This window comes from Chironomus tepperi, unplaced genomic scaffold (assembly GCF_022539635.2).
Source record: "Chironomus tepperi strain 1889 unplaced genomic scaffold, CSIRO-AGI_Ctep_v1 contig_316, whole genome shotgun sequence".
Lineage (NCBI taxonomy): Eukaryota > Metazoa > Arthropoda > Insecta > Diptera > Chironomidae > Chironomus > Chironomus tepperi.
In genome coordinates this window covers 172,168-187,776 of record NW_027226438.1, presented here as the reverse complement: position 1 = coordinate 187,776, position 15,609 = coordinate 172,168, and the positions used below count along the sequence as shown (strand labels likewise).

The window sequence follows — 15,609 nt, the reverse complement described above, 5'->3', positions numbered from 1 at the left end:
ACTATGCAAGAAAGCAGCAAACTATTCAGCACAAAAATTTTCATGTTCAAAATACACACACATAACTCAACAGTTGGCTTAAAATAATGAAAAAGAAATTAAAAGTACTATTCTTGGTGCTGTACAACAACTTCATTGAAAGTCGAGTAAAATAAATATTCTGTTCCTGCTTTTTATGGCAAGTTTTGCAATTATTTTTACTTTCTGTCGATAAACAAAAATTTCTTTTTTTGCTTCTGCCGAGATTTGCAGTTTCTCTTTTTTTGTTGACTTGTGAATTATAACAGGGTGTATTTATGATGTTTATTAGATTGTTGAGAACTTGATATGAGTATTGTACGTGCAGTTTTGAATCGTAAATAAAAATGAGATATTTTCTTTGATTAATTAGCTTTGAGAAAGTTTGAAGCATCAAAAAACAACTTTTGCTACTTTTTTGAAGATAAATACAGCAAAATATTCTTTGAATTTTGCATTAAATGTTGAAAAACTTGTGAAAAACTTCTCGAAGTGAGGGTGAATTCAGTGACTCAAGATTTGGGTGCATTCAGTGACTTTCAGGTGAATTCAGTGACTCAAAAATTGAGTGCATTCAGTGACTTTCAGGTGAATTCAGTGACTCAAAACTTGGGTACATTCAGTGACTTTCTGCTTCATTTAAAATCTCAATTAAATTGAAATAACATTCAATTCTAATCAAGTAATCAAAACTTTAAATTAGCAGCTTAATTTCCCCCCCAAAAAATCTCTTTAAAATCAATTTACATCCACAAAATTCCCTCAACAATCTTCCACATAATATAATTATTTTCCATTAAAAATCCACAACTTGCACAAATTATCATGTAACAAACATCGATAATTGCCTCGAAGGAAAATTAAACGATAATTAAAAGCATAAGCTTGATTCCCAAAAAAATCTTTCCTGCATCTGAAGCTCTTCCAATCCTAACTTGTGGAAAACATTAATGTTGCATCTAGATACCATTCTCATGCATATTACACATTCGACTTGAGTTTATACGATAGATTCAAAAATTCGAGAATGAGGTAAAATTTTCCATCATGATCCCCATGAAACACGATAAGCGATTTCCCTAACGTAGATAAACACAAACACATGTCTGATGATTTTGCATTTTATGTATAAAATAAAAATATTTTCTTACTCAATTTTCCTGATATGCTCTATGTTGCATCATCACCTTCCGTATCTATCCGAGACAGACGAGATAGTTTGAAGACGATAAATGCAAGATTATTGTTGAGGGATAGGATGGGATAGGACTATATAATGTTTGCGGTGTGTATAATTAAAATTTATTCTGCCTTAATAGAATATAAATTTATCATGCGTGAAACATCTTGTTAAAGATGCTAAATTAATGCGATCATATCATCATCATCATCGAACTTTATGCCTTTCCTATATCTCATTTCTCTGTACCTTATACCTTTTCTATATTCTCATCACCGGCGTCATTTTTCGATAAATTTGAAACATGTTTGCAGTTTATATGAATGTGTGCAATTTTGTAGAAGATATTGGGGTTTATGAGATAGCAATGAATATTGTTCTGTCTGGTACTTTGTCTATATTGCTTGATTTATAAGATTTAACTTAACAGTTTGAAACTTTTGGATTCTTTGTATGGTTTTAATTTATTTTCGTGTTGGAACTGATGTTATGTAAATTTCAATAATGCAGGAGGTGATTTAAATTGAATTGATGTTTAGTAGCTCATGTTATTGAGTTTTGGAAGGCACATGGAGGAGAAATGCCTAAAAATCCGGTTGCAGACCTACGTGACCCTAGTCAAAAGCTAATATAGATGAAATCTGGTCTCAAACTAGACTCACGGACGCTTAAGCTTGCATTTCGACTTAAAAACGTTTTAAGTCTTCCAAGTTAATTACTAGGAAGCGAATAAATGACATTTCTATGATTTTTGACTGTAGAATAGACCAAAACCCCAAATTCAAGCTAAACTCGTCACAAAACTGCGTCACATTCAACCCTTTCACTCAACTAAGCATCCTTATTCACTTAATTGCAATATGAATACATTGCTGATGCAGCAGTTCATATGTCTCTAGCACATCCATATACCTCCTTCATTTAGATGTATTGAATTCATACATTGTAGGCACAAACACGATATTCAAGTAAATATTGAGATTGCCAAAGCAAAATTTTTCATTCAAATATGTATTTTTTGTGCTTCTTTTCATTCCTCTCTTTTTTATTCCTCCTCATTCCTCCTCTAACGTTGATAAAACGATGTTTGAATTATATTTTTGTTTGTTTATTTGCTTGTTGATGATGCATGAAAGGCAATTTAACACTTTTTTATTTTGTGTGTTGTGTGATAAATTTATTCATTCATTTTCAGACTAGAAAATAGAATTGATTCTGTGGCAATATTGATAGAAATATGATGAATTTTATAATGAATATGATTTTGTTTGTTTTTAAATTTTTTGTTCTTGGGTAGAGACATTTAGAATGAAAATTTAAAAGGCAATTTACAGGATTATTTTTAGAGTTGTTACATTTTTGGGTAGCTATAATGAATCAGTTGATGAAAAAATATAAATTTTTAGGATAATCATCAGCATCCATACCAAAATTGCATTTTTGACATAATTCCATAATAGCACATGTTAGATAATATATCCTGAATTCGGCATCAGGCTGATAAGACTCTGTCATACAGCCGAAATCAAACGAATCCAATTTAACCGAATTTGGTACCAATTAAGAGTTATGCCGATCTTGGAATGGATTATTGATCGATTAACCGAATTGTCGGTTGAAATCCGTAAGGAAAAGACCTTGTAGAGCTCCAAAAGCTTCTTGGCTCTTGCATGGAACAGAACAGTGATGAAAGAGTGTCAGTTGAATGTGCGGACATAGAATTTGTACAAATTAGGTGACACAGCCAGCAATTAAGTCAGATAGAGACAATTTTATTGCAACCATAGTTCCAAAAAGAAGCATGGTTCCAATAAAAAGTAAGTAAGTAACCGACTTGTGCTTATCACATAAAATAACTTCGTTAACAGAAATCATCACCAGAAAGTGAATTGAACTTAATTTAAATTTTTCTAATTATAACATAATTATTTCAATATATATCCAATATACCATGAATATGCACGCTGTTGTATATCATATGCATACATATGTTGAGGCAACATTAATGAGTCTTTTATTAATTAAGTGATTGATTAAGCATGTTGACTTACCTCTATGCCTATTTGTTTGTTTGTCAAACATTAACATAGCATCCTCTATCTGTAAATATAAAAATTAATATGGTAATTAGTTTGATGTTGATTAAATCGTTAATTAATAATGTAAATTTGATGTGATGTCATGTTAATTTTGTGGGTCAATATTGGGTGTTGTGGGTGGTCGGTTGTTGAACTTTATAGACACAAAATTGAAGGAATTATGACAAATTATTGAAGATTTTTTAAAAAATAATTTCACAGTGGATTCTCGTAAAAGTTAGAAAGGCCTTTTTATTAACCTAGGCTCCAAATCGGAGCATGGTTCCAGTAAGTAAGTAAGTCTCCCAAAAGTATAAAATTGAAATTTATCTCAAAAAATCTTAAATTTAAATGACAATAAAGATGCGCTTAAAAAGCAATTTTCACTTCTAGATTTAATGATGCAAAAAAAGTATGTTTAATACACAATATATGCATCATAAACCATCAAAACACATAGTCATCATAGAATACTTAAATCTTCCAGTACCTTACAAAAGATAAGCACTCGCAATATGATAATAAATGTACGTGAACGATAAATGTATTTTTTAAGTGATAAATAAAACATTCATAAAGTCAAAGACGAAGAAGGAACAAAAATTTATAAATAATAAAAAAATGAATGGAAAAAAAAATCTTGAGAAAGATAAATATTGTAAGGAAAAAAGGTGAGGTGAGACTTAACGCGATAAAAAAGAATTTCACTCCTTTTTATGCTGAAGAAATAAAATAAAAAAAATATTTTGTGAGGCATTAAGTCGTCAAAGAGATTAAAAAATCTTCATCGTGTACACAAAAAAATATGTGAGTAAAAAAATATTGATAATAAAAAGCTGCAAAATAGCAGTTAGCATTTAAAGGAGCATCAACCACGTGAAACGACATTGAATCTTAAATTTTTTACGATTTTTTATAGCACAACATGCTTTTGTTGTTCTGTTTGCTCGTTTTGTGCTGTTGTTGAACGAAATATTTTCATTTCATAATCTAACAAAGTGGTAACAACATAGTCACATAGTTATAGTGTGGTAGATGGTGGTGATTTTGTCAGGATTTTTTGAGGGTAGCTGTGATTTTGTGGTAATTGTCCACAATATTTTGATATTTTTTTGTGGATAAATTGCAGAGTTGGCAGGACTTTAAAGTGGAGTCCGGACTTTGAAAGTCCGGACTTTCAAAGTCCGGACTTTGAAAAAAAAAAGTGGAGTCCGGACTTTAGAAAAGTCCGGACTTTGAAAGTCCGGACTTTGGGACTTTGGGAGTCCGAAAAGTCCCATACAAAATTTTTTTTTTTTATTGAAAAGTATTTTAATATTTTTTTTCGGTACCACTGCGTAACCCGACTTGAAAAAGTGAATTTTTTGACATTTTTTTCGATACCACTGCGTAACCCGACTTGAAAAAATGATTTTTTTGACATTTTTTTCGATACCACTGCGTAACCCGACTTGAAAAAGTGAATTTTTTGACATTTTTTTCGATACCACTGCGTAACCCGACTTGAAAAAGTGAATTTTTTGACATTTTTTTCGATACCACTGCGTAACCCGACTTCTCAACATTGAAAAAATGATTTTTTTGACATTTTTTTCGATACCACTGCGTAACCCGACTTGAAAAAGTGAATTTTTTGACATTTTTTTCGATACCACTGCGTAACCCGACTTGAAAAAGTGAATTTTTTGACATTTTTTTCGATACCACTGCGTAACCCGACTTGAAAAAGTGAATTTTTTGACATTTTTTTCGATACCACTGCGTAACCCGACTTGAAAAAATGATTTTTTTGACATTTTTTTCGATACCACTGCGTAACCCGACTTGAAAAAATGATTTTTTTGACATTTTTCGGTACCACTGCGTAACCCGACTTGAAAAAGTGAATTTTTTGACATTTTTTTCGATACCACTGCGTAACCCGACTTGAAAAAGTGAATTTTTTGACATTTTTTTCGATACCACTGCGTAACCCGACTTGAAAAAATGATTTTTTTGACATTTTTTTCGATACCACTGCGTAACCCGACTTGAAAAAGTGAATTTTTTGACATTTTTTTCGATACCACTGCGTAACCCGACTTGAAAAAATGATTTTTTTGACATTTTTTTCGATACCACTGCGTAACCCGACTTGAAAAAATGATTTTTTTGACATTTTTTTCGATACCACTGCGTAACCCGACTTGAAAAAATGATTTTTTTGACATTTTTTTCGGTACCACTGCGTAACCCGACTTGAAAAAGTGAATTTTTTGACATTTTTTTCGATACCACTGCGTAACCCGACTTGAAAAAGTGAATTTTTTGACATTTTTTTCGATACCACTGCGTAACCCGACTTGAAAAAATGATTTTTTTGACATTTTTTTCGGTACCACTGCGTAACCCGACTTGAAAAAGTGAATTTTTTGACATTTTTTTCGATACCACTGCGTAACCCGACTTGAAAAAATGATTTTTTTGACATTTTTTTCGATACCACTGCGTAACCCGACTTGAAAAAATGATTTTTTGACATTTTTTTCGATACCACTGCGTAACCCGACTTGAAAAAGTGAATTTTTTGACATTTTTTTCGATACCACTGCGTAACCCGACTTGAAAAAATGATTTTTTTGACATTTTTTTCGATACCACTGCGTAACCCGACTTGAAAAAATGATTTTTTTGACATTTTTTTCGATACCACTGCGTAACCCGACTTGAAAAAATGATTTTTTTGACATTTTTTTCGGTACCACTGCGTAACCCGACTTGAAAAAGTGAATTTTTTGACATTTTTTTCGATACCACTGCGTAACCCGACTTGAAAAAGTGAATTTTTTGACATTTTTTTCGATACCACTGCGTAACCCGACTTGAAAAAATGATTTTTTTGACATTTTTTTCGGTACCACTGCGTAACCCGACTTGAAAAAGTGAATTTTTTGACATTTTTTTAGATTACACTGTGTAACAATTAGGGGTTTCAATCCCGGGATCCCGCATCCCGGGATCCCGGGATCCCGGACGTTTTTCCGGTCCCGCAATCCCGGGATTGGAGAAGCTTCAATCCCGGGATTACGGGATCGAGAATTCATTTCATATTGATACAAAAACTTCAACCTTGAAGTTTTAAATTTAAAAAAAAATTAAAAATTATGTAGTATGTCACTACATAACTGATTTAATAATTTCAGCCACAATTTTAGAAGTTGAAGATTGAAACTTTCTTCAAAAATTCATTTTAAATTGCTAATATTTTGAAAGACCAGAAATTAAATATATTTGCATAAAATTTCTTAAAATTTTGTTAAAGCTAAACTAAAGATTTCAAAAATTTAGCCAAATTCATTTTAACGACCATTACCAACTAAAAATTTTGGTAGTGATTATGATCATAGTGTTGATTATGCTTTCTTTCTATTGGGATTTCCCAGAGAATTCCGAAAAATCCCGTAATCCCGAAAATTCTAATCCCGACCCCGAAAATCTATCGAGATTGGGATTTTGAGAAATTTTTCGACATTAACTTGTCTTTTACTAGTACTTTTACCACATTTTTGTCTGCTTGAAATGATTCATTGAGCCCTAAAATTTCTAATAAAACAGTTAGTATTCTATTTGTGCTGGAATCTGACCAAAAACGTGTTATTTTTCTTTAATTATCAATATCAAAAGAATACTTTTTTCATTATCCAATCCCGATTAATCCCGGGATCCCGGGATCAGATTTTCAAATCCCGTAATCCCGGGATTGAGATTTTGTCCCGGGATTGAAATCCCTAGTAACAATGTCAAAAAATTCATTTTTTCAAGTCGGGTTACGCAGTGGTATCGAAAAAAATGTCAAAAAATTCACTTTTTCAAGTCGGGTTACGCAGTGGTATCGAAAAAAATGTCAAAAAATTCATTTTTTCAACTCGGGTTACGCAGTGGTATCGAAAAAAATGTCAAAAAATTCACTTTTTCAAGTCGGGTTACGCAGTGGTATCGAAAAAAATGTCAAAAAATTCATTTTTTCAACTCGGGTTACGCAGTGGTATCGAAAAAAATGTCAAAAAATTCATTTTTTCAACTCGGGTTACGCAGTGGTATCGAAAAAAATGTCAAAAAATTCACTTTTTCAAGTCGGGTTACGCATGGTACCGAAAAAAATGTCAAAAAATTCATTTTTTCAACTCGGGTTACGCAGTGGTATCGAAAAAAATGTCAAAAAATTCATTTTTTCAACTCGGGTTACGCAGTGGTATCGAAAAAAATGTCAAAAAATTCACTTTTTCAAGTCGGGTTACGCAGTGGTATCGAAAAAAATGTCAAAAAATTCATTTTTTCAACTCGGGTTACGCAGTGGTATCGAAAAAAATGTCAAAAAATTCACTTTTTCAAGTCGGGTTACGCAGTGGTATCGAAAAAAATGTCAAAAAATTCATTTTTTCAACTCGGGTTACGCAGTGGTATCGAAAAAACACAAAAAATTCACTTTTTCAAGTCGGGTTACGCAGTGGTATCGAAAAAAATGTCAAAAAATTCACTTTTTCAAGTCGGGTTACGCAGTGGTACCGAAAAAAAAAATTAAAATACTTTGTAATAAAAAAACAATTTTTTGTATGGGACTTTAAAAGTCCCAAAGTCCCAAAAGTCCGGACTTTCATAGTCCGGATTTCGTAGTCCGGACTTTCAAAGTCCGGACTTTGGTAGGAGTCCGGACTTTCAAAGTCCGGACTTTTAGGACTTTCTTTTAAAGTCCGGATCCAAAGTCCTGCCAACTCTGATAAATTGTGCTTACTCAATGAATAATTCAGAATTATTGTGGATTCAACGAGATTGAAGGATGATTAACGAAAGTCAAAGCATTTAGTCACCAAAAAAACAAAAGTGAAATCAAGCCAAAAAGGACACTGCAGGATATTTCATGATTTGCCATAAAAATAAGCCAATAGTTATTGTGGTGCGGTTAGGGAACTTTAAGATGCGGACAAGAAGCGACATTCAAAACGCATCCAAGTGACTACATTGTGGTGCTCGAGCAAGTTTGTATAAAACAGTATAGTTCGAAAAACTTCTAAATAAGCTAAAAAAATGCTATCTGCTCGTCATATACTCGACAGTCTTCTAAGTAATGTTCTAAAAATACATCAACAGATTAAGGGGAATAAGCCATCAATGTTGGTAAAGGATCACGTCCAATGAACTCTAAGAGGGAATCTATCAAAGTTAAAGACAGTATTACACTTGGAATCGGAAATTGGCAAGATGTACCTTGAGATAGAGCTAGTTTTAGGCAACATCTATGCAAGTTCATAGATCACAATTGATCTGTACGGCCAGCAAAGAAAGTAAGTAAGTAATAAACCATCAATGTAGACCTGCTAAATAGTGATATCCTTGATGTGTCTAAGTGATAGGATTCTTAGAGTATTCCTAGCACTTGAGCCCTTCTCATTCATAAATTTCTGACCAAATTTCCACCTAAGGACTCCATTTAACAACTGACTATCGCTCGCGTACAAAACACAAAAATGTCACAGTAGAGACGATAGAGGAGGAGGACAACAAAAAAAAATTATTTATATGAAAGAAAAGCGATGATATTAAGTATCATAGCTATCACAATGAAGAGAGCACAAAGTCATAAATTTCTTCCAGCATTTTTCTCTCGTTTCTCCTTTCTTATGTGTGTATGGCATGAGAGGAGCAGGAGCAGCAAAAAAAAAAAAACATTTCTCGTAAACATAAATTTGCACTCAAATGAGTCGTAAAACAAAAACATCATCAATCTTTGAACGAGCAAACGAAAAAAAAAATACGAAAGAAAATCTGTGCGATTTTTTTCCACTCATTCTCATCGTCATTGTTTGTTTGTCGCTATCCGTCGACGTAAATATGTAATATTTTTTATATTCATATGTATGACAATGGAACGTGTGTTTAAAACTTACATATTGTGTGCAAAAAAAAAAAGAAAGCATATTTTTTGGTGCTAAAAGTTTTCTCATTCAACTTTCCATTCAGCACTTGATGATGATAAAAAAAATCTCTTCTTGTTCCATCCATCCGTTGATAAAGAAACAAAAAAAAGAAACTTTAAACAATAAGATGAGATTTTTTTGTTGTAGTTGAATAAGAACAGTGAAAAGAACAAAAAAAGGAGATTGTGAAAGCCGCGTCGAGTCTTAATTTAAATGAGAAAAGAAAATGAGGAGGAAAATAAGTTACAAAAGGAGGATTTGATGGACATTGTTGGAAGAATGTGAATAGAATTCATTTTGAGTTTAAGAATGGAATCGATGGAGAAGTTTTGGGGATCATTTTGGCATTTTGGACCGTCAGGAATTGGATTTTGATCTTTTTATGGATTTTTGAATTTTTCTGGGATTTAACATGATTTTTACGGGAGATTAGGCGTGATGTTGGGGCACTCTAGTGTTTTGTAAGCTATATAATGCTTTGCACACCCTTAATTAGTGATGGGCAATCCTAAATTGTGCACGGCACACCCTGAAGGTAAGCCTCGACCGCACTAGTGTGCCGCAAGTCACAATTGACCCCCCAATGCGCAGAATTCTACCAAATCCCCAGAATATGTTGACTCACAACCCAGAATCATCGAAAAATTCCCAAAATTTAATCCACAACCCAACACTTCAAACGACATTAAAACCTCCATCCTCAATAATATCCAAACTATCCAATTTATTCCATTTCATTACCATAATAATTATATCTCAATTTGTTATATTTTCAGTGCTCTATATTTTAATTCAATCATTTTATGCTTCACATCTCCATAGCATCATTTGCACAGTGACTTCAATGGCTCTTGAATTTTGATTACAAGCATTGAAACATCTTGTAATACCGCAAAAACCTTGAACTTTTTTTTCTTTTCTTGTGCTATAAATTATAATTCGGTAGAAGTAATGAAAAACTAGGTCAAAATTATTCAAGTGTCGACCTCTAAAATTGGATTATGAGTATCATTTTCTTGAGAGAGATTCTTCCATCAATTAATGAATATTTGAGGTGCTTAGATTCTCGTAAAATATTTGCGCAAGCTTCAAAGGCACACAGCTTTAAAAAATTCGAATTATGTAAAATCCGTGCTTGAAAAAATTTCTTCTTTTTCTTCTCCATCGTCATCGTCCGTAATGAAATTCCAAGTTCCTTTTTTTCCACGATTGCGTTTTGTAAATTTAAATGAATCCCATACAAAAATATACACAGTACACAGCAAAAGGAACGGAGCAAAACAATTCAGCATTTTCCCCCTCGCCTGCCTCTTGAACCGACCGATCCATCTGTGCTGATACTGCTTCTGATGCTCCTTCGCTTTACATTTTACTTTCGTCCTTCGTCAAAACAAAATAAATTGCTTCAATTAGTGTGAGCGAGAAGAACACACAAAAAATAGAAGTCTTCTTTTTATGCTGGAATCCTCTCGTTTTTTTTCTCAGTGAAACAACATAAAAAAATCATTAATCAGTGAGGAATTTTAACGAGGCTTTAGGAGCACATTGAAAATGAGAAAAAAAAGAGAAAGCAAGTCAATTTTAAATAAGGAGAATAATTCTAGGCAATGTGGGATATTTTTTTGGTTTCTGTTGCAATTATCAATTGTTTTTGGGGATTTTTTTGATGTTTTTCTATGAAAATTGTATTTTTTTGAGGTTAGAATGATGTTAAGGATGATGAAGAAAACATGTATTAGAGTAGGGTTTGGCCAAGAACCACGAATCTGCATTTTCTGCATATTAAAGTCACAGGCTTGCAGTTTTGGGGTGGTACTTAAAGTTCGTATTAGGTTGCATGCCTGTAATTAAGGATGAGCAGCGAAAAAGCGTCAATGGTCAAATGGTTAGAGCGTCGGACCTGTAATTATAGACGAACTTTATAATATACACAAATTACAATGTTTTAATTAAATATACGGTCGAATCATTGCAGCATGCTCCATTTAGGGGTCTATTCCAAAATATAAAACCCAAGGGGGATCTAAGTGCTTCACTTTAAACCACTAAGTTAATGTCCAATCGATGATTTACTGGACTAATGTCGGGAAACGTATTGACCAATTTATCCAACGTTTTACTGATGTCAGGCCGCTGTAAAGCTGGATTTGACGTAAAACTAGCCCTAACCTGCCCTCAAAATACATTTTCTACCATTTTACCATCATATGCCATTTGAACCCTAATGACCGTTAATAATAATTGTTCTGCTTCTTTCTGAACCACACTTTAAGTCAAAATAAATACAACAAAAATTCCATCCCTCCAAAAATTTTCATTCATCTCTCAAAAAATGTTCAAAAAGGAATAAATATCTTTCGGTGATTTCTTGACGTTCTCTTCATTCCTCCTTGTACGTACCCCCAACTCTCGTCCAACAGCATTTAAGTACATTGAACAAGAGAAATCAACGGACAGAGAGTGAGAGAGAAAAAGAAGGCCGAGAAAAACATTTTAATCATTTTAATTAATGCAGCCATCGTTAGCGTGATTGCATTATTTGCATATTTTTTTGCCTTCCTTTTTATCCTCAACATTTTCATAAAGATGTGTACGCACAATAATTTATGATGAAAATTAAGTCGCAAATTTTTCACAGTCAAAAATGATAATGGCGTGTAAGGGTCTTTGAATGGGACTTTCCATTTTTGTTTTGTTTTTCTTTTTGAAAGAAAAAGGAACAAAAATTATGATGTGAAATTTCTTTTTTTAGTTCAACAATCAAAAGTTGAGAAATGAAGGACCAAAAAAGAGAAATGAAGCAATTTATGCGACGAACTTTGTTACACGAGCAAAAGGGAAAAACTTTTGTGGGAGTCAATGATCTGATTATGTTATTTAACATTTTTTGCGTGGGATTTCGGATGCCCGAGTGGTACATTATGATGATGATGATGTTAATGCATTCATTTTGATGGAAGCATGATGATTTTTTGTCATAAGATGGTCATTTGGTGTCGTTCATACGACATGATACCCTAGCAGGCAAAGGAGGTACTCTCAAAAGCAGAATAAGCTAAGTGCAATGCTCACGAGCATGATCATCCAGTATTTTTTAGATGAGCAAGCTCTTGAATGCATACTCTTTGCCTGTTAAGTGCAAAAGCATTTAGAGAACGTTTGGAAATTACGAATCCTTAAAAATAAGGATTTTAGACGCCTTACTCCCATGTTAACGCTGTGAATAGCCGTGAATATGCGTCCCTACCTCAATATGCATTCAGTAACATAACTGTTAACCCCCATCACCCCCTTAAGTGTTAAGCAATTGCTCTAAGCTTGTTCCCATTATTATGTCATCATCATCATGTGTCGCTCAAGTGTCAAGTGTCGCTCGGGATGGTGAGTCTCTGTTACATGCAGTGGGATTAATTTTTAGAAAGGTAAAATTTGAAAAATTAAGGAAAATTTCAGATAAAAATAAACTTAGTTTGAAAATTAATCAAAAAGTTTCTCTATACTTTCATCCCTAATTTAATACAATTTTCAATGCTTACAAATTTTTCATTATTCCCGAAAAATGTTTCCCTTAACTTAATTCTCAAATCACAAAACAAACTCAAAATCAATCAAACTTTTTCTTATCCAAAATTATCCAATTAAAACTTTTCACATCAAAATTAATCTAAAGATCAGTTTGAAAATCAGTTTTGATCAATTTAAGCAGCATGTATATGCTCACCACAAATAAAAATCTCTATCTGCATTCCACTTTAATTACATAATGGAACGGGAAAGTAATTGACGTCAATTGATGAAAATTATCAAGATCTGAGAGACTCATTTACAGTTCTTGTTCAGAGAAGCTGACGTCATGTGATAAAAATTTTCATATTCATTTGTTTGGCTGCATTTGTGAAAATTTTCTCATTCTCGTCTCATTTTCCGGCGTTTGTTTAATCGTGAATTTTTATGAACCTTTTTTTTTGCTGCAATATTTGCTGAGCTTACTCATGGCGTTTAAATAAAATATGAATTTTATAATATCGTGCAGCTGTTTTGTAATTGCGAGAGAGGTGAGAAATTGGGTGGTGGAAGGTGGGATGGTTTGTAGGAGGGAATGTGTATTCATGGGGAGCTTTAGGGGGTCACAAACCTCCTTTTGTGGAAGAATTCTTCAAATTTTTAGGTTTTTCTTGGAAGAACTTTCAAAAAATCCACTGAATTTTCAAAAAATTCAAAAATATTTCAAATCACTCCCAGAACGACCCCACTCACCTCCCCTCCTCCTGCCCCTCCTACTGGCTGCGCTACTTATTGATTAAATTTATCAAGCTTATTTTGAATTTTCTTGAAAATTTTTCAATTCTTCAGATTGTTTATTTTGGCATATATGATCAATAAACAGAATTTAAATTGTTGCAGTCTCAATTCAATTGCTTTCTGTTAAATATAGCAAATGATTAAGCAGCAATTTTCTAAAAGCCCAACATGTTTCTTTGCCAATAAAAGTGAAATTGTTAATCCTTGAGATTTTCGCACTCAATTAATCTACTTTATGGCTATTGTTATTTTTAAAATGAACTTGACAATGAGCATGTTTGCAATAAACAGGTGTGAATAATTGAATATTCTAGAAAGTGAAAAAATTGTTTGAATTTTTTGTTATTTTGCAGATTTTTTGTGTTGTTTACAGTCGCGATAGGAAGATAGCTATTAAAGAAACAACGAGAGGAGAAAACTCTTTGCGATTTCGTAATTTTGTGAAATTTTCAAAAATTTGAAAGTGACACAGTTATTTTAATTATTGCTTTAAAAGTGCCAGAAAGGTACACATCGTGAAAAAGTCAAAATATAATGTCCTTAATCTGACGAGATTCTGTCAAATGAGTTAAAATTCGAAATCAGACTAAAGTCAAGTCGACCAGCTGAGAATGTTTTTCAACTTCCTCACACCTAGTGTGTCTTTCAGGGTGATGATTTGTTCAAATTAAGAAATTATGGAAGGTGGGGATTGAAAATATTTATATTAGACAGAAGTTGTAAACAAACTATTGAAAATTTTGAGTTCCATTCAATTTTACAGTAAATATTCTCTTCAAAATGTTCAGTCTGAATTTCTTTAAATAATACATTTACAGAAAAATAATAGAAATAAAAGTTGAGGACAATTTCGTGGGAAATAGAACACATTTATTTCTAAAAGAATTGAAGAATAATTTTGTGTAACCTTCAATGATGACAATGAAATTGGTTTTCGATAATATAAATAATATAAATAAATTTTTCGAAGGTCAAGATTACGATTTGATTGTCAATTTAAAGCAATTGAAATCAGTTTTTTGAAAATCTTCAAAAATAAATGAAAGAATTTTGAGAATTTTGAGAATTTACATAGATTATAATATTGATTGATTGTAAGAATTAAAATAAAAATGTTTTAAAATTCATGAAAATTTGCAATAAATTTAATAATCTTTAAATATTTCTTAGAAATTTCCATAATTTCCTTCCATCAAAATTACCAAAATTTGAAATAATTTCAATAATCTACAAGCATTTCCTTTAAATTTTCCTCAAATTTTCTTCATTAAAAAAACTCAAATTAAATTTGTTTAACCAGAAAAATCCCCCACAAATACAAAAAAATAAAGCGTAAACTTTATTTAAAGTTAATTAACTTAATGGCTTAATATTTCAGTATTTAATTACCCCAGGAGAATTTCAACAGAAATAAATTGTATTTTATTGATACAGTTCAGCTCATTAATCTTTTTTTTCCAAATCCCCACATGCGGTTGTTGACTTTTCAATATCAATTTTTGCGCATCTTTTTCTGTTTTTTCTAAAAGTTTCGCATGTTGAATTTTAGGAAATTTAATTTAGAAAGCTTTAAACTGTAGATTGTAGCAGATGGAAATAGATCTTGATGAGATTTTCTTAATTGAAACATTTTAGTGAAAAATTTTCATAAAACTCATTAATATTTTCTCGGTAATTTTCATCCTAAATTGATTCATAAAATATCTCAAAAATTTCCTTATTAAAGACTCAAAAATCCACGTCATGAATATTTATTTTTACCCCCTCCCCCTCACAGGGTGCCCCTCCATTTCATCATCATTAGTCACTCAACATTTTAATTTAAAAATAATTTCCTCATCTTCATTTTCTTATTTATCTGTTCTCCCCCCATCCATCCAATTTGCTTACTCATTTTGATTCCATCATCACTTGTCTGTCTCTTGAAGGAATTTCTTTCCGCAAATGACTCAGACAACACAGCGTAATGTTATGTATGTATATTCAAAAAAATATTTTTTTCATCATTTCAATATAATTAATTGCTTAAATCTTTAGCACATCGTCAAAAAGCATTTTAATAGTCATCAACATCGTT

The 15,609-nt window shown here is 32.2% G+C and overlaps 1 protein-coding gene across 2 annotated transcripts in view; it reads right to left on the bottom strand.

Annotated features, from left to right (window-relative positions):
* LOC139092937 (RNA-binding protein Musashi homolog Rbp6-like) overlaps positions 1 to 15,609 on the bottom strand; it is a 219,802-nt gene that overhangs the window by 73,996 nt on the left and 130,197 nt on the right. For both annotated transcript variants that reach the window (XM_070643510.1, XM_070643511.1), the window contains exon 7: positions 3,250 to 3,298. In XM_070643510.1, coding sequence (XP_070499611.1) covers positions 3,250 to 3,298 — 49 coding nt within the window. The remainder of the gene's footprint in view (positions 1 to 3,249; positions 3,299 to 15,609) is intronic.